The sequence below is a fragment of the Taudactylus pleione genome, unplaced genomic scaffold (genome assembly GCF_031769625.1).
Source record: "Taudactylus pleione unplaced genomic scaffold, aTauple2 ptg000085l, whole genome shotgun sequence".
Lineage (NCBI taxonomy): Eukaryota > Metazoa > Chordata > Amphibia > Anura > Myobatrachidae > Taudactylus > Taudactylus pleione.
This window is the reverse complement of record NW_028284487.1, coordinates 330,879-357,804: the sequence shown is the minus strand read 5'-3', so window position 1 is coordinate 357,804 and position 26,926 is coordinate 330,879. Positions and strand designations below refer to the sequence as shown.

The window sequence follows — 26,926 nt, the reverse complement described above, 5'->3', positions numbered from 1 at the left end:
ATTATTCACACAGCTTTAAGGACATTTTATACAGTATTTTTAATCATTTTCTGCATTAAATAATGTTTGTGTACACTGAACCATCAGGAAGCAAAGGTGTCACAATCTCAGTCACGATCAAAAAATTCTGTATTTAGGAATATTTTGATATGGGAGACAACCTGTATAAAAGATAGATAGATAGATAGATACTTTAGAAACGAGGTACCATAACTACAGTTTTACCACACCCCTCTTTCATTAAACAAACTATTAATTTCACGTATTATTGTAAAGTTAATTCAGTAAATATTTATGATTGATGATGATTATGTATCCCTTAACCCATTTGGATACATAACCATTGCAGTGTCGCACATCACCCTGTAAGGCTCTTATAACACACAATGGGGGTAGATGTATGAAGCCCAGAAACGATATCAGCGCACGTTATGTGCGCTGATACCGCTTCTCCCCGATGTATGATCGGGGGTCTGGGCGGTAAATGACAGTGGCGCTGTGCGCCCCTGTCATTATCGGCGCTGCTATCTATAAGATGGCAGGGCCATGTACGAACGGTCATAACACATGACCGTTCGGCCGGCTGTAGCTGTCGTTATTGACAGCTACAGCCTGCCGTTAGCCTATCCCCACAGCAGGGACAGCGCTGTCCCTGCTGCGGCGGCTGCCGGCTCCACGCGGGGATCTCGCGATACTTGCGAGATCCCGCACATGCTCAGTGGAGCCGGCCGGGAGAGAGTGACAGCGCATCAGCACTAGGCTGATGCGCTGCTGTCTCTAGCGGGTAGCGCCGGAGGGGGGAGTTAACGCTCCCCCTCTCCGGCCGATGAGATGTTTATACATCTCATCGGTAGTGCTTCCTGCTTCGCCTTCGGTAAAGAGGCGAAGCGGGAAGCGTTATAGCGGCACGTTAACCCCCAGTGATTGTAGTGAAACACAAAAATACATCCAAGTTTTCAGACGGCACGAATGCAGCATGGTTGACATGTTACAGCCATGAAAAACCCACAGACAAGGACGGCTGCCGACCACGGTCTTCAGTTTTACAGATTTAAGAGATTCAAACACACGGAAAATAACGTTACACACGGCACAAAACCGATAACGTTACACACGGCACAGGACCGATAACGTTACACGCGGCACAGGACCGATAACGTTACACGCGGCACAGGACCGATAACGTTACACGCAGCACAAGACCGTTACTTGTGAAAGTGACTGATCCATAGGAAAAATAATTACTTTTTTATGTCAGGATATGTGTAATAGCCCTATAGCTCAGGTATCTAACGCTGTGTAATTGCCCTGGGCTCAGGTATCTGACGCGACGGTGCTGCCAGAGAGAGAAATTACTAATTCATGTCATGAACAGACCCCATAAACCCACATGAAAGATGGCGGACGCAGCCTCACAGCGTGGTCACGTGATGCTTGTTTACATCCACTCACATTAATCTAAGAAAATCAGTCAGTGCGCTGGGCAGGAGAATGGCTGTTGCCGGCTATAATCCGCTTGTGCTCATTACTGTGCTGGGGCTGGTGTGCGGCTTCCCGCCGGGTCAGTGGTTGGATGTCTCACCGGAGGATCCCGAGATAAAGACTTTGGCTGAGATCGCAGAGCGGGAGTACAACAGCGGCAGCGGCCAGGATGACATTTACCGGCAGCTGCGCATTACTGACGTCCGCAAACAGGTCACTCACAGCCTTCCTCCTGCGCCTGGTCATGGGCAATACTGACATATGACACATCATGCTGCACACACCTTACTAGTACTACTAATAGTCATCTCTTCCATTAGATGCAAAATGCTCTGCTTCTGGACTTCCCATATAATGTATGATTGCAGTCACCTTTGCTGTACTAGATAATTGATGAGAAGGGTGTTTCAGCACAGGTGACGGCAGTCATACATTATATGGGAAGTCCAGTAGCAGAGCATTTTGCATCTAATGGAATGGGTCATGTTGGAGGGTCTGTAAATGTGCTATATCTGTTTCTTTTTAAACTGGGTACACATTAGACAATATATTGGACAGACGATTTGTCATTTTGAAGCATATCGGAACGACAAATTGTCCACATTGTCTAGTGTGTATGCACTATCGCGCTCTCCTCTGCGTCGTTCATCGCATTTTCACATCTGCCTGCAGTGCAGACAGATCTGCAGATATCGCATGCGGTGCAGTGTATATTAACGAAGGATAGAACAACACATCGTTCAGTCATTCTTTAAATCTTCTAATGTGTACCGGCAATCTTGCATGGTTCGGAGCAAAGACAAATCGCCCCGACCATCTACAGGATTGCCGGGTGGTCTAGTGTGTACCCAGGTTTAGGCTCTGGTTTTACATGTCAGATTATTGCATTGTTGAAATCAATGTTAGAGGTCACTGATTTTAACATTTATTTACAGTGGGCTCATATAAACAACTATAAAAAGACTAAACGGAAAAAATATATGTATTAGGAAAAAAAATATGACAATTTATGTAAAAATAATATTGTATTTTTAATGTTGCAATTTTTGTTTTATTTGTATCTTACAGTTGGTATCTGGAATAAAGTATGACTTTATTGCCTTTCTGGGACGCACATTGTGTAAGAAAGGTAAAGAAGATGTTCTTGATAATTGTCAGCTTCACAGCCCAGCTCAGCTGATGGTAAGTCACAAGATATGTCAATCATCTGTTTACATAAAACAAATGCAGAGTTGACACTTTATCATTTTGTTTTCATCAACTACAAACTGGTCACTGGGTTTGCTGATGCTGGAATTATTCATCCGAGTCAGTAATGGTGTCAGCTGATGGTCTGATGTCTGTCATGGAATTTGAGCAATTACTCAAAGATCTGCTGACATTGAACAAATGTGGGTTGTTCCAAAGCATTCTAATTACAGCCATACAGTTATTGTTTTAGAACAGCCAATGTTTTCTTATTACTGTTACAGAAACTGCCTACCATTCAATTGCACCAGAAGATGCAATGCACTTATTATTATTATCCAGCAACGTTTGTTTTGGAAATGACCTTGTAAGATTTTTAAGTAATGACTAGGTCATTAAAGAAGTTATTTTCTACTTATAACACAGTCAAATGAAATAATTTGCATTTAAAGTTTTAATGACACAATACTTTTTTTTTCTTCTTATATTCCATATAAAATAATGGGTAAAAAACACCTAGTCATTGCCTGTGCCGCTAAATGACATGTTTTGTAATTGGTATTTGGCCTTAAATTTACCTAGGCCTATCCCAACCACAACACTCAGTAGATTAAATAAACCGCTGTCATCATAGCTTTATTAAGAAAGGAACCTCTTCAAATACTGAAGGTTACTTGTTATATTTAATAAATATTTATATTAGATGTGATAAAGGTAAATATGCCTGATTATTTGGAAGAGTAAAGCTGCCCATCCACTAGGCGATGCGGGGGACAAAGGCACAATTACGACGCTGTCGTCTCCCGTGGGGTGAACTGCATATAATGAACGTTCAGACGTACAGTGTATGCAGATCAACCATCCCCGAACATGGCAACCTGACGGCGGTCGTCAGGTTGACCGTCATGTTCTGGCGATGATTGATGTTAAAAACGACCAGCGGGCGCGCGCATCACTGGTCGTTTTTATCCTTTTACTGCCCGATTTGCGGGCGATTACCAAGCGATGGAGCAGCATTAGCAGTGGCGGCCTGGGCAGGGTGCCATGTGCCCCCCGGGCCGCAGCGTCATGCGGGCCGCGGGCAGTCAGTGTCACTGACACAGACTGCACCGCGTGTGTAGCGCTGACCGGACGGAGTTCGGTCAGCGCTACAGAAGTGACAAACACACAGCCGCCGGCTCCGGCAGCTGTGTGTTTGTTGTAAGCAGCAGCCAATGAGAGTCTGTCAGACTCTTTCATTTGCCTCTGCTGCTCCCGCAGTGGGCAATGGGAGAGGCGTCATGACATCATATGACGTCTCTCCCATAATGCCCGAGAAGGACAGACGGAGGAGCGGATGGTGACGGTGGCAGCGGGGATTCAGGTGAGTGTTTTTTTTTTTTTGTTTTTTTTTTACTACGTGTGTCTACTGGGGGGGAGGCTGGCACTACAAGGGGGAGACCACTACTGGGGGCACCACAAGGGCGAACCACTACTGGAGGCACTGCAAGGGGGGGACTACTACTAATGGGGGCAATACAAGGGGGGACTACTACTGGGGGCACTACAAGGGGGGGACTACTGGTGGCACTACAAAGGGGGAACCACTACTGGACTGGGGGCACTACAAGAGGGAGGGACTACTACTGTGGGCACTACAAGAGGGAGACCACTACTGGGGGCACTACAAGGGGGAGATCACTACTGGGGGCACTATAGGGGGGGTACCACTACTGGGGATTATAACGGGGGGGACTACAACTGGGGGGACTACTACTGGGGGCACTACAAGGGGGGGACTACTACTACTAGGGGCACTGCATAGGGGGGAGGGGACTACTACTAGGGGCACTACATAGGGGGGAGGGGACTACCACTGAGGGCACTGCATCGAGGGACCACTGCTGGGGTCTCTATAAAAAGGGAAATACTGGGGGTACTGCATAGGGGGGAGATTACAACTGGGGCCACTATTTAAAGGGCACTGCATAAGGGTTACCACTATTGGGGGCACTGCATGGGGTGTGGACTGCTACTGAGGGCACTATTTAAGGAGCACTGCATAGGGGGTACCACTAATGGGGGCACTATATAAGGGGCTTACTACTGGGGGCACAAGGGGCACTGCACAGGGGGGACCACTACTGGGGGCATTGTATAAGGGGCACTGCATAGGGGTATCACTACTGGGGGGCACTACTGGAGGCCTGCATATGGGCACCACGACGGGGCTGTTCCTAATCTTTATATTTACTTTACATTAATCCCATATGGACCCGCCTCCTTCCTGGAACACTTGAGGGGTGGGCGCCGTAGCACGCATGTTCTTCGGGCACCCTGGCTACACGCTACCCCTCTGCCAGGTCCGCCTGCATGCATTTGCCCCCCAGGCTAAAAGTTGCCAGTCAGCCCCTGAGCATTAGATAGTGTTAAAAATGTCTGAACTATATTAAATTGTGATAAATGGGAAAGAAAGTTTGTGTATTAAAAGTAACCAAACATTATCTGGGCTGTAGGTTAAAAGTCTGATATCTAAACATTTTGCCATATTCTATCTTTAATCAGAGTGTCGCTGTGCTACTTTACCTATGCATAATATTGAAATATATCATCTACTGTTTTTGAATGGACGTAACCATAGAATGTATATGCTTCCTATACCTCTATAACTAATACACCCAATCCTTACTTGGGAACCAGCAGTACAATAATCATATAACACATTGTTGTAAAAAGAAAATGGCTGAAGCCTTTATTAAACAAATGTTTAACACTTTAATGGAAGGGGAGTTCCTGGCAATTCAGTGCTCCATGGGTCATGGATACCATGTCCAAATCCTATGCCGTTGGATCTCAAACTCTGTCCCCAATTACTCACTGACACATTTTAAGAGAACCATAGGTGGAGCTAATTATTTCACTTGTGAGGAGACATGGAAAACATTAACTGTTTGGGGTCCTGAGGACCGAGTTTGAGAATCTGTGCCATAGGGTACCTTGCCTGTTCCATATCGCAAAGACAAGTGCAGTGACTTCCTGCTTGATATTAATTCCTGTGATAACTGCACAAGAGGATAACACCCCATTGGGAGGAGTAACTTTCATTTCTCCCATTAGCTAGGTTTCGGAGATCACCACCACCAAAAAAAAAAAAAAAAAAGAATCATTAGACACAGTGGGGGAGGTATTCTAGCAGCATGCATTGTGCCACTGTAATACTTCCTGCTTGCGAAGATGGAAGCCGTACCGACGAGAGGTAAGAAAACCTGCTGGAATGGGGGAATGAAGACTCCCCTCTCTGGCGATCCCTGCCAGAGCTCACAGCGCATCAGCCTGTGCGCTGATAACACTAAACCTCATATCGTCTGTTCATACATCTCCCCCTGGGTGTGCTGTTCTCAATATTTAATGTCTGACTGCAAATCTTGCCTGATAGAATGAGCTAACTTTTCCATTAATTCTCCTGATATAGGCCCCAGTGTGGTCATTTCTGACCATATCACCCTGCCAATGTCTAACATCTTGTGAATAATACAAGGCTTCTAGAGTTATTATGGACCAGCCCAACAAATTGCACTTAACCTATATCCGTTACCTCACTGTGAAGCTGAAGCACCACTGGACACTAGGCAATCCTGCTCACCCAAGCAGTTTCCCTAGTGTCCAGATGTGCTTCAGGAATAAATTGAGCTAAATGTATGCCTCTTGTAGCAAATCGCATTAGTACATGCTGATCCACAGGAATACCCAGGTTCTGTCTAAGCAGCTGATAGTCTTTGGTCAACTTATAGGTGCCTTGGTAAGTACGTATTCACTTCCTTCTTATTCCTAAAAAGCCTTGTTGCAGTTAGTCCTCTAGACTACGCCTACATAATACCCGTACATTTTGGAGATAGCATGCCTGTATTTTAAAATTGTGGACCATTTAAGGGGGACTTGCCCCCAATAAATGCAATCCAGCATTGCAGAGGCTTGAAACCAATAAACAAATGTTTTTGTCATCTGGTTCTTGGCCTACTCCTCACATCTGTCATCACTCTCCCTATCTGACCTTGAAATTAAATCTCCAAGCCCAGTCAGCAAAGTAAAAATGTCCACATATTCACCTCTCCAGGTTTTCTCTTTAACTGCTGCTGCCAAATGCAAGCCTAATGGAAATTACATACGTATGTACATACATAGGTTTATCTACAGATTCTAAATAGCATTTTGCTAATCCCTGACGAGTCACTCATTATTGGTGCTATTAGGCCCAAGCTGTACAATGCTAGTTCAGAATATACTGTGGTCAGCTACTGAGTTGGAATTGGCTGTACAGATGGGTTCTGTCGTCCAGGGTCCTGCCTGTGTGCTCTTGACACCAAAACCTCGATGTCCAACCCCTGCTCCCCGTTCCAGTCATAAACTGTTGACTGAATTTAGGCTGATGTTCCTTACCTACTGAACTCTGACCTACCAAACAATTTGTTACCATCTACTATCCAACAGCCCAGTGTGTGGAAAGGGATGTAGTTATGAGACCGGCGGTCTCAATCCCAGCAAGGGATTCAACATAGGCGTCGGTATTTCGACGCCTATGTTAATCCCGATGCCGGACCGATCATCTGCTGCCGGGGGTGAGTATACACTTAGCCGGGGATGGGGGGGGGTTAGGTTTAGGGATCCCCGAAGGGACTTAGGGTTAGGCACCCCCCGAGGAAGGTTAAGGTTAGGCTAGGGGAAGGGGGGGTTAGGTTTAGGCACTAACCGGGGGTGGTTAGGGTTAGGCACTAGGGGGGAGGTTAGGGTTAGGCACCCCTAAGTTAGGATTTGGGGGGGGAGAGGGGTAGGGATAGTATACTTACTTGCGCTGTCGGGATTTTCACCCATCGGGCTGCCGGCATCTGGATTTGAACTGCCGTCATTCATACGGATTCCTGTGGAAATCTAGTCATCTCAATATGAAGTGATAAAGGCAAACACGAGTCACGTGTGGTTTCTAATGCTAAGCATATGAAAAAACCAACCCATAGCTTACATAGGGAAATAAACTGCCAGTACCATGTACTATTTTTTTATTCCATGTTCCGTTTAATAAAGTGCATGCAGATTACACTGAAGTGAGATCTCCCCAACTAAGAAACAAACATATAAACTTCAAAGTTGTTATTCAAACTTTTTTTTATAGTAATCTTATGTTCAAATTAATTAACTGAAGAAAACATAAACTGCAGGGCCAGGCTTCTATGATTTATTCTTTAAAAAGACCAGCCTTTGGAGTGTGTTTATTGCTTTGTATGCGGTCCCACAGATTGTGCTGAAGGCTGCACTAATATAAATCCAGCTGTGCCGCAATAACCTTTTACGATACATTCATAGTGTTACTGTGCAGCGTTGAACTAAACCTTTTGATGTTTGTTTTTTTTGCAGGGTGTGAAGTGTAAATTTTCCATTTATACCGTCCCATGGGTAAATGAGACCAAAATTTTACATCAGAATTGTTTGCAAGAAGGTCTGTACCCTTCACCATTCTTCTTAGTGCGAATACATGTCTTGTGACTGCTGTGCTCCTCATAGTCAGTATTATTTCTTCCTTTATCTGTATTCTACCTGATCTCTGCCTGTTATTCTGGCTTTTTAGGCATTCTAACGGATTTAAGTGTTGTGGAACCATCCACAGAACAGGACACACTTTCAGCAAAAGCCGAGGTATAATTTATATTGGTTTTTAATTACATTCTTGAAAGATGAGATAATTCTCTTAATTATTTTGCTGCCATTAAGCACATTATTACTTCTTATAATATTACATTAGCAATTCTTTTTTTCAGGATGAGCTACTTGAAACACTGTCATTATTTAAGGAGTTTGTGACAACCTACAATAAAAAGTACAAAGATGACGAAGGTGAGGCTTTCTGGTCACGTTCCTTGGTGATGCTTTGACCTGAGATCAGTGAGCGCCCCGTGGGCATTGTAGCATTGGGACCTGACTGAACAGCTCTAGTTGCCACCCGCTCCCTGGTCCATTTCTTTGCTCAATTTTATAGATATAATGCTTTTGCTGCTAAAGACACCAGTTGTGCCTGTATGGCACTGAGCACTGGGTGTCTGAGTGCAACCACCTGAAGGGGCATCTCCATGGTCCAGTGTTCCCCAAAAGGTTGAAAGAGAGAACGGAATGTTTGTACTTATGTCCATTGGGTACACTAACGCCCATCCAGATTACATTTAGTTAACCACTTAACTGGCTGGTGAGAGAGGATGCGACCACCAGGACCGTAACTAGGGTGGTGCGACGTGCCATGGCACAGGGCACCGCAGGGCAGGGGGCACTATTCAGGCCCGTCAATTTTCTGTTTATCATTTATTCTCACTTGTAGCTTTCTCCTTCTTTTTTTTTCTTTTTTTTTTTTTTTTATCTCTGGCATCTTCTGGCAACCCCCATCTTCTCCCTGGCCGACTCCCCCTCCATTTGGGCTTCTTCAGTCACATCCTCTCTTATTTACACACTCATTTTAAAATACTGTCATACCTGGGGGGTGGCAATGCTCTTTCTGGCCCAGGGCACCAAAAAGTCTCGTTACGGCTCTGGCGACCACAGCCAGCTGTACTTTCCCTATTTTCTGATCTCTGCACTCCTGATAGGGATTAATGAGAGGTTACTGGACATAGGGATGTATCACCACTAGGGGATGGGGGGTTCTATTACCATGGAGTTTGTCACTGGGTGGGTGGTAATGCTTCAGTAGCTACATATGGGCACTGTGGGGTGGGGGCAATGTTACAATTGGGGCATAAGGTCACCCTATAACATTATTTTTCCAGTTAAATTTTTAAATATTGTTCTAGAAAGTTGTTTGTGAAGTAATAAAAAAAAATAAAAATGACCGTTTCAGAATGATGTTTGGAAAAATGTTACCCAGTTGGTTAAAGTTTACCAGAGGAAATAGTTTTTTTCGGTGGGTGATGATGTTTCTCTGTCTTGTTTCTCTTTGGTTCTATCCTGCCCGGCTTGGTTAGAAGTTCTCTGCAGGGTGCGGATATAGAGTAAGGGAGTAGCAAAACCATATAGATTATTTTAAAGTGCTGTCAAATGGATCATAGAAAACAGAAGTAGAAAAACAATTTTTACAGTAACATTTTATAATGGAAAATCTGGGTTGTACAAGGTAGCAGCACAGAGATTCAGGATATATATTATGTTGCTGCATGGATGGGGGAAATAGAGAAGTCTGACTGTTATGAGTCAGCAGTCTATCGAGAACCCTATTCCTGTCGTATCTTTTCCAGAAGCTGTCAAACGTCTTCGCATATTTTCTGAAAATATGAAGAAGGCAAAGGAGATTCAGGAAAAGGATCAAGGAACTGCCGAATATGGCGTTACTAAGTTTAGCGATCTGACAGGTAACTGGATATCCTCTAAAGCAAAGGAGAAGATACAGCGGATATGTGCCATCCTGTATGTGTGTGGGTCAAGTAACTGAACATTGGTGCAGAGGAAACAGGAGGATTTTGCAAGTAGTTTATTATGAAGTTATGTAATATAGAACGGAAATCTCCAAGGACTGTTCTTGGTTTTATTGTCATGTATTATATTATGTTATGAGAAGAAGTTTATATGTTTCACTAATTTCAAACACATGTTCCTGGCCACTGTTCACCTGTTAACTCTGAATTTGTAGTCATAGATCAATCGTTTTCTTCTGTAGCATGATATGATATGGGGATTCTGGTGTATGGCTGTTCTCACTATATGGTAGTTACCAGCTTGTGTAGAGCTCTGCATTCTCAGACTTGTTAGTAAATATATTTTTATTTTAAACTTTCATTGCCTCTCTTTTTTTTCCATGGTATTAGGGACATATTGTCAGATTAACCACAGAATCTCCTCCGCCCATTCATTTTGGGGCTATTTATTAAACCACATCTGAGGATCTGTCACAAATGGGCTCTATTTGCATGGTGTCATATGTTAACCCAGAGGTTCCCAAACTCCGCCATTACAGTCCAGGTTTTAAGGATATTCATGCTTGAGCCCAGATGGTTAAATCTAAATGGCTGGGGTACTAATTAAGTCACCTGTGCTCAAGCATGGGTATCTTTTTTAAACTTGGACTGTAATTGCAGAGTTTGGGAACCTCTGTTAATCCATAGACATGGTTTACGTCATAATATCGACCTGGTCTGAATGCCAACATTGACCAAATGTCGACATCCAACAATTCGGTAATAACAGAATGTCGACAGTATGTTTTTCTTACAATGTTAGGGTTAGGCAGGCTTTTGCAAAACCGCATGGTCGACATTGTGAATGTTGACATTTGACATGTCGATCTTCTGTCCATTCTAAGGAGTGTATTTACTGAAGTGCGGGTTTATAGAAGTGGAGGTGTTGCCCATAGCAAACCTTGTACTGCAAACCTAATCTGGGCATCCAAGTAATATGTCTGTAGATTGCAGTAAACCAGCCAGCAAATAAGTATAAGGGATTTTTATATATTAATTACATTGATTTATGTTCTTCTTTCAGAGGATGAGTTCAGAACTCTGTACCTGAATCCTTTACTCTCCAGCCAGCCTCCTCGCCCTTTAAAAAAAGCTGTGGTCCCAAAAGACCCTCCTCCGGCAGAGTGGGACTGGAGAGAGCATGGAGCCGTCACTGATGTTAAGAACCAGGTAATAGAAATAATGCCTCTGTCAGTTCTCCTTTCCTCCCCAGGCTTCATTCTCCAACCACTTCTGCTTTCGTCCCCATTACAGAGCCTCTGGTATGTTGTGTAAGCAACCTTTTACACCCGTCCCATGCTGTTCCTGCATTGTTGTCTGTGTTATAATTAATATTGGGAAATACTGGTATTGCACTGCAGAAAAACAGTCCGGAAGAAAAATATTGCACATAAAAAAACAAAGACAGATGACTTTATTTACTATTTAAACAATTGGGGTTTTGGTAAGCTTACTGTTGTCACCATTTGAATCCCCAGTGTACAAAGCTATTCGTTCTCAGCATTGGAAACTTAAGTTCAGTTTGGGGTTTAATTCAATATGCTAGATAATATACATGATAAGTAATATTATAATATAAGTAATACTTTTTTAATGATGAACTCAATCTGGTAGGTGCCACAACATCTGGCCTGGTCAGTGGAGATTTTCTTTGCTCCTGCCAGCAGTGTATTGTCATTCATACATGCTTTGTGTACTCACTACACGCTGCATGTATGATACAAGCCCACTTTGGCAGGGCTAGGAGATTATAGTCAGTCTGCAGCAGACATTCAGGGATCTCCTCACTTCTCCCAAGGAAGCCATTCTTCATGATGTCATGCCCATCGACACTGCAGGTGGGAAACCGTGTTTGGTGGATTATTTGACCCAATGTAAAGTACATTCTGCCTTTACATTTAGCTAATCTGTCGGGCTATGTACACATTACAGAAGTAACATTGTACACTCAGATCATGCATCCTCTGTATACACTTAGCCGTTAGACTCTCCCAAAATGGAATGCCCTGTGCTTTATGTGTGTACAGAGTATGAATTCATCACTGAGCTCTGAAGACACCCTACAACTATTAGCTTTCTGTCGTTAGGAACTGAACAACTTTCTCACCCCCCTCCCTCTTATCCATAAGGCTCTCCTGGTTACCTTCATTACATTGAAGAGGTAAATGGAAACCTATGAACACTATAGCATCAATACGATTCAGTGAACTCAGTTGCACCAGTGTTACACATAGGCCTGTGCTGGAGCACAAGGCTAGACTTGTAATTTGAGAGCGGTTTAGTAGAGTCAGCTGAAACCGCTCTTGTGAATGTCATGGATGCAGAATGATTGTATAGGAAACCTTTGACTGACTGGATACCATACACACAGAGACACATTGTACAATACCTTGTAAAGTAACAAAACATTACATTTAGAACATAATATCAGATAAGTAAAAAGTACAATGTAAACTCACATCAGAGAAAAGTCAGGGCTGCCCATAGGTATGTTAGACCACAAATCCATCAAATTGCCTCCAGTGAGCCAGGAGCAAAGAACTATGCAGAGTATATAAGCAGGACAGGGGAGTCAGCGCTACGCTTCCCGGGTAGTTAGAGAAATAAGGATGCACATTCTATAAAAAACACTTTTTCTGCTATTACTATGATACTAAATTGTGAGATTTAACTAACTACAATTTTAAACGGAAATCCTTTTGTTCTGTAGCTGGATGTGAAATTCAGGGCTGAAAGTACATGAAAATAATGACAAACTTGAGGCTATGTGAGAATACAAATCAAATATTTATCGTGTTTGGTCTTTGGTACGTTATTTGATCTTATATTGAAACATATAAATGCTCTAAGACAGAACACACAAGTGTTAAGATTTCATAGCATAAACATAAATTGTATTCAAACAGTGGGATAAAAAGTTTAGTATTTCTCTTTTCTTCCAGTGTGCTTCTGAAAGTGATCGATACATTGTGCGGCGTGGTTAGCATTAAGAATATGTAAAAAATTTAATATAATCATTAATATGTATAATAAAATTGTACCATTTTGGGAAGATATGAAAAAATAAGTCAGAGAGTCTATATAGATGTAATCCTGCAATGATATATTCGCATGGTGATGCCTTTACATTCAGTGACCCCTTGGATCCCTGGCACTTGGACAGTGTGACCATGTGGTATTGAGGCATGAGGTATGAAGTATGCAGTCTTAAGCTGGGTACACACCTATACAATCATCGGGCCATTCTTGTCAATTTTGACCTGTTCTTTCGATATGGCAAGAGTGTGCACTGGTTGAGTCAAAGGATCGCTTTTTATGTGCCGTTTAATATTCAGTAGATTTGATAGGGCCAGATCAGACCAAAACTGCAGGGTGTACGCACCTCCCAACCCTCTTACGGTTCTACACCTACAGCAGCACCGACCTTTGTGGGCGTTCATAATTCAACCAGGTCAGGTGGTTTGCTACGTACTCTCGTGTAAACTGTCCTCCCTGTTGAAGTAAATATTTTCCCTTGTTTTCTTGCCACCACTGTATTTGGCCTATATAGTGACACTGCATAATATTCCATTTCTTTTCAGTTGCTAAAATTTCCTCTGCTATACAGCAGGGAATGTACTAATGTATTGCATGTGGCCAAATGCATAGACTCTGTACCATACAGCTTCTTTTGGGACCTAGATGCATTATGTAAAGTCTGAAAACATGGTCAAATATATAATTACTATTCACCGCTACTATTCTATCCATCCATCTTATCGATCTGTGTGTGTGTGTAAATATATATATATATATATATATATATATATATATATATATATAACACTGGAATAGGCGTCACTCACGGCTTTTTGTATGCTGACGAAGGGACCATTAAAGAGTCCTGAAACGTTGATTCATTCACTACGAGTATGTGACATGTTATTATCCAAGACGCCGTGAGTGATGCCTATTCCAGCATATTGAATTTTCCTCCCCATAGTGCCGGCAACTTTGGCATATATATATATATATATATCAGTCAGGTCCATAAATATTGGGACATTGACAGAATTTTCAGATTTTGGCCTCTATTCACCACCACAATGGTTTTGAAATGAAACAAACAAGATGTGCTTTAACTGCAGACTTTCAGATTTAATTTGAGGGTAATTACATCCAAATCAGGTGAACGGTGTAGGAATTACAATGGTTTCTATATGTGCCTCCCACTTTTTAAGAGGCCAAAAGTAATGGGACTATCAACTCAAAAGCTATTTCATGGACAGGTGTGTACTATTCCCTCATTATTTCATTATCAATTAAGCAGGTAAAAGGTCTGGAGTTGATTCTAGGTGTGACATTTGCATTTGGAATCAGTTGCTGTAAACTCTCAATATCAGTGAAGCAAGCCATCATTAGGCTGAAAAATCAAAACAAACCCATCAGAGAGATAGCAAAAACATTAGGTGTGGCCAAATCAACTGTTTGGAACATTCTTAAAAAGAAAGAACACACCGGAGAGCTCAGCAACACCAAAAGAACTGGAAGACCACGGAAAACAACTGTGGTGGATGACAGAAGAATTATTTCCCTGGTGAAGAAAAACCCCTTCACAACAGTTGGCCAAATCAAGAACACTCTCCAGGAGGTAGGTGTATATGTGTCAAAGTCAACAATCAAGAGAAGACTTCACAAGAGTGAATATAGAGGATTCACCACAAGATGCAAACCATTGGTGAGCCACAAAAACAGGAAGACCAGATTAGAGTTTGCCAAACAACATCCAAAAAAGCCATTACAGTTCTGGAACAACATCCTATTGACAGATGAGACAAAGATCAACTTGTACCATAGTGATGGGAAGAGAAGAGAAGGAAAGGAACTGCTCATGATCCAAAACCTACCACCTCATCAGTGAAGCATGGTGCTGGTAGTGTCATGGCGTGGGCATGTATGGCTGCCAATGGAACTGGTTCCCTTGTATTTATTGATGATGTGACTGCTGACAAAAGCAGCAGAATGAATTCTGAAGTGTTTCGGGCAATATTATATGCTCATATTCAGTCAAATGCTTCAGAACTCATTGGACAGCGCTTCACAGGGCAGATGGACAATGACCCGAAGCATACTGCAAAAGTAACCAAAGAGTTTTGTAAGGCTAAAAAGTGGAATGTTATGCAATGGCCAAGTCAATCCCCTGACCTGAATCCGATTGAGCATGCATTTCACTTGATGAAGACAAAACTGAAGGGAAAATGCCCCAAGAACAAGCAGGAACTGAAGACATTTGCAGTAGAGGCCTGGCAGAGCATCACCAGGGATGAAACCCAGTGTCTGGTGATGTCTATGCGTTCCAGACTTCAGGCTGTAATTGTCTGCAAAGGATTTGCAACAAAGTATTAAAAGTGAAAGTTAGATTTAGGATTGTTTAGTTTGTCCCATTACTTTTGGCCCCTTAAAAAGTGGGAGGCACATATAGAAACCGTTGTAATTCCTACACCGTTCACCTGATTTGGATGTAATTACCCTCAAATTAAACCTGAAAGTCTGCAGTTAAATCACACCTTGTTTGTTTCATTTCAAAGCCATTGTGGTGGTGAATAGAGGACAAAATATGAAAATTCTGTCAATGTCCCAATATTTATGGACCTGACTGCATATGTATGTATGTATGTAATATATATATATATATATATATATATATGTGTGTGTGTGTATATATATATATATATATATATATATATATATATATATATATATATTTATATATTAGTGGCATACAAATATCATTCATTTACCTTTTAAAAATAAAAATCAATCATCGATTGCAAAAAAGTTATCCATGCAAGTTTCCAGCCCATTATGGTACAGTAATTCTTGGTGCTTCTGCTGTGAGTGTAGCCAGGAAGTGTGTACGGTGGTACAGTCATTTTCTTCCGATATTTAGGCAATCGGGGGGCAGTATGATTGTATAGGTGTGTATGCGCGTATCAGCAGTGTGGTCAGGGCTTCCAATCGGGAGTGAAGTTGATTGAAACATTGGATTGAAAAGAGTGATCGCAAAGGTGTGTGGCTGCAATGCAGTTCATAGTGTCTCTTAAGTATCTTCGTGTCCTCTCTTTGTAAATTGGACCCAGAAAAGTACATGATAGTCATCACTGCTCTAAACACCAAGGGATACCTATTATTCTTCTTTATTAACCAATATGTATTATCTTCTCTTAACCTACTATGCTCTTAATAGTTTTTCCTTCATTTCATATGCATTTGTGCACATACTAATCTGTGTTCTTCACACTCTCCTGCTCCTGTGTAGGGCATGTGTGGATCATGCTGGGCTTTTTCTGTGACCGGGAATATAGAAGGACAGTGGTTCCTGAAGAAAGGCTCTCTTGTCTCTCTCTCTGAGCAAGGTACAGACGCTGTGATTGGACCAGAAGTCCTCCTATTACCGATTTATCATATTGTAATGCAGCAATAATCCATCTTTCATTAGTCTGTGCAGATGTGTTTTTGTTAGGTGGGAGGGTTTCATATGGCTTTTTGCTCCATAATACTTTGCTGAAATGAGCAGAACTGTTTGTTGCTGTAGGGTGGACAATAACCTGGAAATGTGGTGTTCTCTGCTAGTAAATATAGGGCAAAGTCCTGCAAACATGGCTACAAAACATCATAGGTCCAGTTATTAATTTCCTCTATTGATTTTAAATCAGTTTGTGCAGGAATCCCTGAGAAATATTTGTAAACCTAAAACCATAGGAACCAGCCCACAGTGAGCCAGCGCAAGTTAGAGAGTAAATGTTTGGTTGGTGAGGTGTCATAGGAGTGTGCAGCCATAGTAATGTTATTACAGGATCCTCACTGACGTACATAACTGGGCTGATTCTTAGTCCCACGCAGATGCGACCTTTATGCTAATGCCGCGGTCGGGATTGTGAATACTGAGACCACCCCCTTGCATTGTCTTGCGGCAGTATGACCGTGGCCTCCTGTGTGAGCTGCTGAATTCCACAGACCGCGCGTCCAATTCTGTTCCATATCTGAGCGCTAACAATCGGCGAATGTTCAGTGTTACTCAGACGCACACACAGACATAAAACATCAGCCAGCTGCGTGTGGCTTGGAATCAGGCCCTTTGTGGTGGTAGTGGGCAGTGGGGGGCATCTCGGCACATTTTAGCTCGAATTGTAAACGTTACATAATGACAGCATGTGTCTGGCTGCCATAGCCAGCACCACCTCTTTACCTTGGGCCATTTTTGTTTTTATGTAATACTTCCAGCTCTGTCTCCATGACAGCAGCTATAACTGCTATATTTAGCTCCATTTACTCCTTTAACGTAGCTCAGGCCATGCATGCTAAGCCTGCTAACAGTGATAATACAAGGGCTTATTGTCTTACAGCACACATTTGTTGTTTTCATAAAATTGTATCTATGCAAATAATAATTATGCTTCTTAAAGTGATGTTTAAATATAAATGAAGACAAGCTATATGCAACACAGCTGAGGGTTATTTATATTACATTTGGGTACAACATTTGCATTAAATGCTTTCTTTTATTGTCAGACTATTAGATGGATAAAAGCTAATTGGTGATTGGTTGCTGTGGTTTAATGCAATTTATCTTGGTAAATGAGACTAAATGAGAGGTACTGTCTGTCATTAATAGCAGCATTGTAAGGATGAGATGTCTGATATATGTACTTAAAATGACCATTTAATAAGATGACTTGCTGCTCATATTCTTATGCTAAAGACAAATCAGTTTTCCTAATCCTGTATCCTAGGCTTTACTGGATCACTCTTTAAAAAATAAAACATTATCCATATCTCACAAAGGGGAAGATGTATCAAATCTTGGAGATAGAGAAAGTGGAGAGTGATAAACTACCAACCAATCAGCTCCTAACTCATTTTTCAAACAGTCTGTAAAATGACAGTTAGAAGCTGATTGGTTGATACTGTATATATCTCTCCAAGGTTTGATCTCCCCCAAAGTCTTACAGATTCTTTTCAACTCTCTCCTGCAGAGTTGGTGGATTGTGATGGAGTAGATCATGCCTGCGGAGGAGGTCTTCCATCAAATGCATACGAGGCTATTGAGAAGCTGGGTAGGTGTCAATGTAACTTCCCTTCAGATGATTGGATGACCGCTTTGGTTTGCTAGCATCCCTGTAAATGCATTGGAATTATAGCAATTTGTTAACTGAAATAAAAAATACAGACTTTTTGTTTTGGTGGGAGCTCTCTTTTGCGTATTTACTACAATCGAGTTTTCCAGCTAGCCAAGAATACCAACATTCAGCACAGTGCAAGGACATATGCAGCTCCTAGGGAAGACTCTTCATAATACATACAGTACTGTGCAAAAGTTTTAGGCAGGTGTGGAAAAAATGCTGCAAAGTAAGGATGCTTTCAAAAATTGAAGTGTTAATAGTTTATTTTTAACAATTAACAAAATGCATCGCTCCTCCCTTTTGTCTCCAAACTCCTTGAGCGTGTTATCTACAACCGCCATACCACCTTTCTTTCCTCCCACTCCCTGCTTGACCCATTTCAGTCTGGCTTCCATTCTGTCCACTCCACTGAAACTTCCCTTACAAGAGTCAGTAACTGCCTCCTTGCTGCCAAATCTAAGGGCCACTACTCTCTTCATATTCCTTGACCTCTATGCTGCTTTTGACATGGTGGACCATACTTCCATTTGTTGAAAGTATTTTTACTTTGCAGCATTTTTTCCACTCCTGCCTACAACCTTTGCACAGTACTATACATACAGGTATGTTTACATTAGGCCCTGACCCCTTCCAATACACCCGCTAATCGCAGCATTGTCAGTGAGGGGGCAGCGATGCCATCGTCTGCCACTGTATCCGTGATGGAGTGTGCTGTCACTGCAGTGCAGTGCTGTATGCTGCTGCCCGGGAGTCGGTCACAGAGGGTCCAGAGTGGCCCGGAATGTTTGTGGCAGTGTGGGGGCCCCTGAACGTCCGCCCCACCTATAATCCGGCCCTGTATATGAGGATATATGCACAAACACATGTATATAAGGTTGTTGTTGTTGTTGTTATTATCTCTGAAACCCCACTTCCATGTCTGTTCCCCTTTTCCTCTGTCTTTCTTCTCTGGTTCTATCCCTTATCTTGTGTTAGTCATCCTCCCCTTTGCCTATCTCTCTCTTTGCCTGTGACATTTAGTAAAGAGTGTAAAATTTATGGATGATATTGCTATTGTTGGGTTGATACGTAATGAAGACCAGGGATCGATCATACAGAAGTTAGGTTGTAAAGTTAGTGGAGTAAGCGTAACTGGTTTTAAATACCTCTAAAACGAAGGAGCTGATAATTTGATTTTATGTAGGAAAATAGGGGACTTAAATTACCAGTAGTCTTGGATGGTCTGATCGAGGAGGTGGAATCCTTAAAATTTTGGGGGATTCAGATCTCCTATAATTTGGACTTTTAAACTTTAAATATTTAGTTAAAAAGGCGCAGCAACACGTTTTCTTTCTGAGAAGGCTAAGGGCGGCCTGTTTGCATAAAGAGACACTTTTAAACTTCTGCTGATTAAAATGATATGCAGCATGCCTATGTTCTCTGTGCATCTGCGGGTGTATCTGCATGCTAAACACTACGTTACAGTCGCTGACACTGTAACGTAGCATTTCGCATACAGATACACCCGCACTCGTTCAGAGATCATAGACATGCTGCATATAATTTTAATTAGCAGCAGCTGCTTGTGCTATCTATATGCATCGTTGTGCGAATAAGACACATTTGAAGGTAAAAGGGCGCACGAAAAGACGCTTGGCGCTACAAAGTCACACTGAGCTCCCGCGTTGTGTGGCGCGACTTGTAGCGCACGGAGGATAGATGTAAGTGGGCACATCTGTATTGTATTGTATTGAATGATGCGTTGGAAGCAGAAGGAATGGCCAAGCGACAAGATCCAAATTATGGTGGCTAGATGACTGGGTCAGAGCATCTCCAAAACAGCAGATCTTGTGGGGTGTTCCCGATATTCAATGGTTATTTAGTACCTACCAAAAGTGGTCCAAGGAAGGACAATCAGTGAACTAGCGACAGGGTTATGGGCGCCGATGTGTGTGGCGAGCGAAGGCTACACCGTCTGGTCCAGTCCCACAGAAGAGCTGTAACACAGATTGCTGAAAAAGTCAATGCTGGCTATGATAAAAAGGTGTTAGAACACATAGTGCATTCCAGCTTGATGCATAGAAGGGCGAGCAGCCACAGACCGGTCAGAGTGCCCATGTTGACCCCTGTCCACAGCTGAAAGAGCTTACAGTGGACGCATGAGTGTCAGAACTGGACCATGGCGCAATGGATGAAGGTCGCCTGTTTTGATAAGTCGTATTTCCTTTTACATCATGTGAATGGTCAGGTGCGTGTGCGTTTTTTACCAGGCGAAGTTGTGGCACCAGGAAGCACTATGGGAAAAAGGCAAGGCGGTGGAGGCAGTGTGATGCTCTGGGCAATGTTCTGATTGGAAGCCTTTGGTTCTGGCATTCATGTGGCTCTTACTTTGACACATACCACCTACCTAAACATGGCTGCAGACCAAGTACAGCCTCAATCATGGCCGAGGTATTCCCTGATGGAAGTGGTCTCTTTCAGCAGAATAATGCGCACTGCCACATTGTACAATTTGTTCAGGAATAGTTTGAGTAACATGACAAAGAGTTCAAGGTGTTGGCTTTACTTCCAAATTCCCCAGGTCTGAGTCCAATTGAGCATCTGTGGGATGTGCTGGAAAAACAAGTCCGATCCATGGAGGCCCCACCTCGCAACATACAGGACTTAAAGCAGGCTTAATGCTGCTAATGTCTTGGTGACAGATACCACAGGACACCTTCAGAGGTCTTGTGGAGTACGTGACGTGCAGGTTCAGACCTGGGGGGGACATACACAATATTATTCAGTTGGTTTTAATGTTACGGCTGATCAGTGTAGGTCAGGCCACAGATTGATAATGCCTATATATCGGGATGTGGGCCAGTGACGTTCTGTCAGCAATCGCTATCGGACATCCTTGTGGAGAGGAAAGACTGTGGTGTCTCTGAAAGGTGAAGGAGGGGTTGGGCTAAGATGATCAGGACAGCATGGTAAGACAATAAGTATAGCTTTTAATAACCCTATGAATAGAACCTAAAGCCGCTTTTTGTGTACCATGAATAGACCCTAAAACTGCCTATTGTGCAAAAAAAAAGAGGATGACAGTCACCTTTAATCGAGAAGATCTAGTTTTATTTTTTGATGCTATATAATATAATAATAAAATTATACAGTAGTTCATGCTCTCAATACAATATATTACATTAAGTCAAGGCAGTTGTAATGTAGAGTCTCATTCAAAACTTCTGGATACAGTGTATGTATTTTAACCTCTTAAGAGGTTTTACTATTACATACAGTACTTTCTTACATCTATTGTCTCCCCTGTTTATAAGTAGCACATATTCTACACCTGTAATTCTCAAGATTTCCAGATTGGCATTATGTACATAAGAGGAACATGATTCGTACTTATTGTCTAAAGACAATTTTCTTATGTTCTCTGAATCTTTTAGTTCACACTACATATGAGCATGCACATTCAAGGACATACACCGCATATTCATTTTCACAACTGATTAAGTATTTGATCTCTGAACTGTTACATGTTGTTTAATCTCAATCACTCAATTTGAGACATGTTTGCACATTGACTTATTATACTTTAAGCAGCACTTAGACTTGGCATTCATTCTAGTAGCACTTGTATTCACACTCCTCCCCCACCCTGCAATAGATCCTCAGTTGTTTCTGACTGAGGGCCTGATTCAGAGCCGGACGCTCTGACAAGAGAACTCGCTCTGAATCAGGGCCCTCCTACCTAAAATTGGAGCGGCCTCCTGGCCGCTCGCATAGCTGTGGGAGACCACCCACAGCTTATGCGAGCGGCCAAAAAGATGGTCGCGATGGTCAAGACCATCGCGACCATCGGGCTTGCGACGAGACCCTGCGGTAGGGTGTCGCTGACGCAAGCCCAGGAGTGCTTTTGGCTCTATCAGAGCCAAAAGCACTCCCACTGACATCACTAGTGATGTCAGTGGGGCCGGACCCAGACGGTAGGCGTTCCCATGGGAACGCCTCCGTCTGGGCAGCAACGCCCCCGGCATGCCCCCCAAAGGGGGCGTGCTGTCCTCACCATCGACCCATTGCGACGGCTTGGCCATTGACCCGCTTGCGAGCGCTCAGCATCAGGCCCTGAGTGCTTTGCAGGACAGGTGTTCTTTTACTTGTCTTCTTTTATTCATCTTTCATGATTGCCATGGTTTTGTTGTATTTCAACCGTGGAAGTGGCCTGAATCTACCGCTATGGTGGTTGTCAGAGCAGACAGCCTGGCGGGCTGTCTGCATGTGGGAGTGGTCTTGTGTAGACACCCCTATCCCAATGTAGGACTTCCTCCCAAGGGCCCCACCACTACTAAGGGTTGTGTCCGGGAACCCTGCACTGGCTCCACTTGGTACAGCAGCAGCAGCAGCAGCAGACTGTGTGCTGGAGAAGTATCATGGACTTGAATGACCACTCCTGCTCTGAAAGGGAAGACATGAATCCTAAATTGCCTGCATACAGGGCAGTGGACCTGATTCAGAGCTGAACGCTCTGACCAGAGCGCTCGCTTTGGTGCGAGACCCGGAGCGATGGTGAGCCCGTCGCTCGCCGGGTCTCGCGCATGCGCACGACGGAGCTCCCTCCGTCGTGTGCATGCGCAGTGGGGAACATCGACCCGCTTGCGAGCGTCCTGCCGCTCGCGAGTGAGTCTGAATGACCCCCAGTGTCAGGCAGGTCCTTGTAGGCAAGGATTCAGTTCAGGCACTTTTTCCATAGTACCCCCGCACTAGACACGCATAAAAAAAGGGCCATCCAGTTTGGTTTCTGATGGTGTTAAACCATGTTGAAAAATTGGTGGCACCCCAGTCAGAATGGTACCTCTTCCTTGGGGATGGGTACGGGATGCTGGCGCTTGGCATCCCGGTGGTCAAAATTCTGACGCCAGATTAGGACACCGACACCTATCAGTCAGTATCCTAACCCTCCTCCTCTCCTAACCCTAACTCTCCCTCCCCGGTGCCTGAACATAACCCCCCCTGTGCTTAAAGTTAACCTCCCCGCACCATAAACAATAATCCACCCCCTAGTGCCTAACCCTGCTACTTACCTTTGGGATGCTGGCAACGGGATTGTGCCAGGTGTCTGGATTCTAGCGCCAGTATTCTAAGCGCCGGCATCCTGATTGTATCACCTTCCTTGGAGGGCCTTTTTCTTATATTAAAACCTCTAAAAACAGGTACACGGCTCAGAGTTTCTGCCCTGCCTCAGCATGGATCCCTATTAATGATTAGTGAGTTCTAGTGCTGAGGGGCTTTTTGGTTCAGTGGGTCTATGGGTCTTACTCCTGTTTTTGTTTTGTGTGTGTCTGCTGCCTGCAGAGCTCACTATCTCCATGGTGCACTCTGTAGCCATCATTCTTACATTAGTATATTGTTTATATTCTTCAGTGATGTACATTAAGGTATGGTTACAGAGCTCTCCTAATGTAGTTTGCGCCGCATGGTATTATATATGTGACACGCACACAATATGATACATATCATTTTGGTTACAACAGTCTGCTTTATTTGTCTGGATGGCAAACCATTTTCACTCAATCAATGGCAATTCCTAGCACCAACCTAACAGGGCAACTGACTATCTGATTGGCAGCTAGTCTGGCGTTGATTTCCTCGCCCACAAGAAATGCAAACCTTTTAAACTCTAAGCTCCTCTCACAGCTTAAGCTTGATCGACGGATTTCACATCCATGTTTTCAACCCCGGAGTCTGCCAATAAACACTTACTCTATATAATGAACAGGTGCTCTGTTTGGTCTGTTTGCATGGCTTGATTACAGCCACACCGTGAAGACTGCTAGCTGTCAGCGGATCTCATTTACGGCTACCCAGCTTTAGCTTCAGTCCTGAGTCTATTTTAAGTCTTCCCTTTCAACTCCAGACTTACAGAATGAGTAAGGAGACTGGAACTTGCACTACAAGAAGTTTTAGGGGGAGGGGTTATTTCCACAGTATGGGGTAAAAACGTGTTAATTTGAGATGATTATGCTGTCTAATTTTATCGGCCATAGCATTTCAGTTTAGCAGCCTGGGGAGTACTGATGATAGTACTGATGTGAATCTGGCCAAGGTAGGCTCTTTTGGTACTCCTTTCCTAGCTCCTTCCATATGATGTATCCTCAACAAACATTTTCTCATAGGAGTATGTTGCTGTTACAGGATACAACCAGGTTTGATTTGTTGAGTGATGCTGTTCCATAGTTTTTATCACTGGGGGATTTGGAATTCAACAATGTGACAGTTTTTTATCAGCAACCTTACTCTTCAATTTAGGAAAGTATTTATTCTATGGGAATGGTCTTTCATGAGTCAGATCCTAGATTTACCTCCACTGTCTAATGTGGGGACGGGCCTGGCTATCACTTGGACGACGGAACCATTTCAATATGTCTGCCTAGATTGGAATCGGTTTGTAATGGTCCTTGCAGCTAACATAACACGCAGTTGTTTGGTCGTGTGTACATATTATAAGATGTGAACAATATATCTGTACAATATATATCACATCTGCAGTGCTGCACGATCGATGCAATATATTTTGTGAAAGACATCGTTCCACAGATATATTATGTGTACACACGTGCAGATAGACTGTACAGTATACAGTTCGTTGACTGTAGGAACAATATATATTGTCCAGTGTGTACCTATCATAAGTCAGGAGATGGGCCCCAAACGTCATTCCTAATGAATGTCAAGACAGGGTTCCCCCCCCCCCCCCCCCCCCCGTATATTTTCTTGCTTTGTATTCGTGGAGTGTCTGGTTTACTCAACTGTTCAGAGTTTGTAGACTTCTCTGTACAGCCGTTGGGGGGATTTTATAAATACATTCTTTACCAGAATCAGATCATACTGTATGATGTCTTTATCTCTGCTGTCATAACCATGTTTTTAGTGTTCTGGTCTTTCCAATGAATAGTCTTGTCTGGGACTCAGGGTCAGCTATATACTGTTCACTTTAGGTCTGGCCTTCGCAATAGATCCTTAGGGTGGGGATTGAGGCATGAACAGTCTAGTGTTAACGGGTCACCCTTTTTCATCCTTGTTTGATGGTGATCCTGCAGACTATTCCTTCCTTCTAGTCTATTCCATGTAGCTGGTTTAGGACCATCTAATAAAGCTTAATCTTGCTGGCCGTTTGAGAGCCATAAGGTAGGTGGCAACAGTCTGGTCAGGAATGGCCTGGTAGCCATTAGTTCTCCATGCTTTTTTTTTTTTTTTTTCATTAAGTGTATTTTTTATTATTTTCAAGAAAAGAAAAACATCAAAGACATGACATAAAAAAACACAACAGATAGGTGACGTAAATCAAGATACAAAAGTTACACAGAAAAATCAGCACAGACAAGATCAGTCAATTAATTTGCAATGTCGGAGTGTTAGACTATTTACAAAGATATATATATATATATATATATATATATATATATATATATATATCTTTGTAAATAGTCCAATATATGCGCAGCAAGATCTTTGTGCAACATATTGAAGGGGCCCCTGCCCAACGCTTGTAGAGAGACACCTCTCTCTATACAGCGATTGTTCATTTTTCCCCCATAATAGTGCCTTCATTTTGAGCCCCATACTATGGTTATTTTATGTCCCATAGTAGTGCCTTAGTTCATTTTATGTTTGTTATGCCAAATTACAGTGCCTCAGTTCAGATTATGCCACATTACAGTGCCATCTGTACATTCTAATATCAACTACTCACACCCCTTGCCATTGTAACATCCGCTACACACACCACTCACTGGAAATAGAATGTCGCCCTATTTAATTAATACTAGCTGAAATACCCAGCATTGACTGGGTTTAAATCTTCAAGTTGTTAAGTTTTATTATGTGATGTCATCCAAATCCATCCAGTGGAAGGCCCAGAACAGGCTCCCTGAGTCAAAGTTCTTCCCAGCGCACTCCGCCGTGAGGTCCGACCCGGACCCCTGCCAGTCCATTAGGCATCTCAGATCAACTGCCCCCCCCTCTGAAGTTTTTATCCAAATCCATCCAGTGGAAGGTCTAGAACAGGCTCCCCTAGTCAAAGTTCTGCCCATCGTTCACCAACGGGAAGGTCCAACCGGGACCCTAACCCTCCTGAAACATGACCAGGATCCAACGGGACCATCTCACGTTTGTTTCATTCTAATCGATGCAGTGGTGTCTGAATGCATAACCAGACAGACATACAAATAGACAAATTAATTTTATATATAAGATATTAGTGAAGCTGCCAAAGATTTGTAAAAGAAAAAGAATCTCTGTACTGTCAATGGAAATTCTGTTATAAGTCACACAAAAAATATCCACAAAGTCCTATATACAGCATGTGTGTCAATTTACCTGTGCCTTTCACTCTCTTTGCTCTTTTGTAATTGACACTTTATAAATACTGTATACAAGTAAATATACAAGGTACTGTGACATTAGTATAGAACTAACATTAAATTCCTAAGGGGTGTAGAGAGCACTACACGGGAGCTGATACTATAAAGAATATCAAGAAATAGCATATCATTTTTTTTTCTGCTTTGACCAGAAAGTACTGAACGTTACCACAGGTATTGCGAGTGTACACTGGGCCTGATTGGGATTTGTATGCAAACTCCATGGTTTGTGTAGAAATCT

At 42.9% G+C, this 26,926-nt stretch overlaps 1 protein-coding gene across 1 annotated transcript in view; it reads left to right on the top strand.

Moving 5' to 3' along the window:
* Window positions 1–1,409: 1,409 nt before the first annotated feature.
* The window catches only part of CTSF (cathepsin F), a 42,269-nt gene continuing 16,752 nt past the window's right edge, over window positions 1,410–26,926 (top strand). Inside the window, exons 1-9 of the mRNA XM_088468294.1 lie at window positions 1,410–1,695; window positions 2,551–2,664; window positions 8,059–8,140; window positions 8,270–8,337; window positions 8,460–8,535; window positions 9,921–10,034; window positions 11,161–11,306; window positions 16,435–16,531; window positions 18,152–18,232. Coding sequence (XP_088324420.1) covers window positions 1,492–1,695; window positions 2,551–2,664; window positions 8,059–8,140; window positions 8,270–8,337; window positions 8,460–8,535; window positions 9,921–10,034; window positions 11,161–11,306; window positions 16,435–16,531; window positions 18,152–18,232 — 982 coding nt within the window. The 5' untranslated portion in view covers window positions 1,410–1,491. The remainder of the gene's footprint in view (window positions 1,696–2,550; window positions 2,665–8,058; window positions 8,141–8,269; window positions 8,338–8,459; window positions 8,536–9,920; window positions 10,035–11,160; window positions 11,307–16,434; window positions 16,532–18,151; window positions 18,233–26,926) is intronic.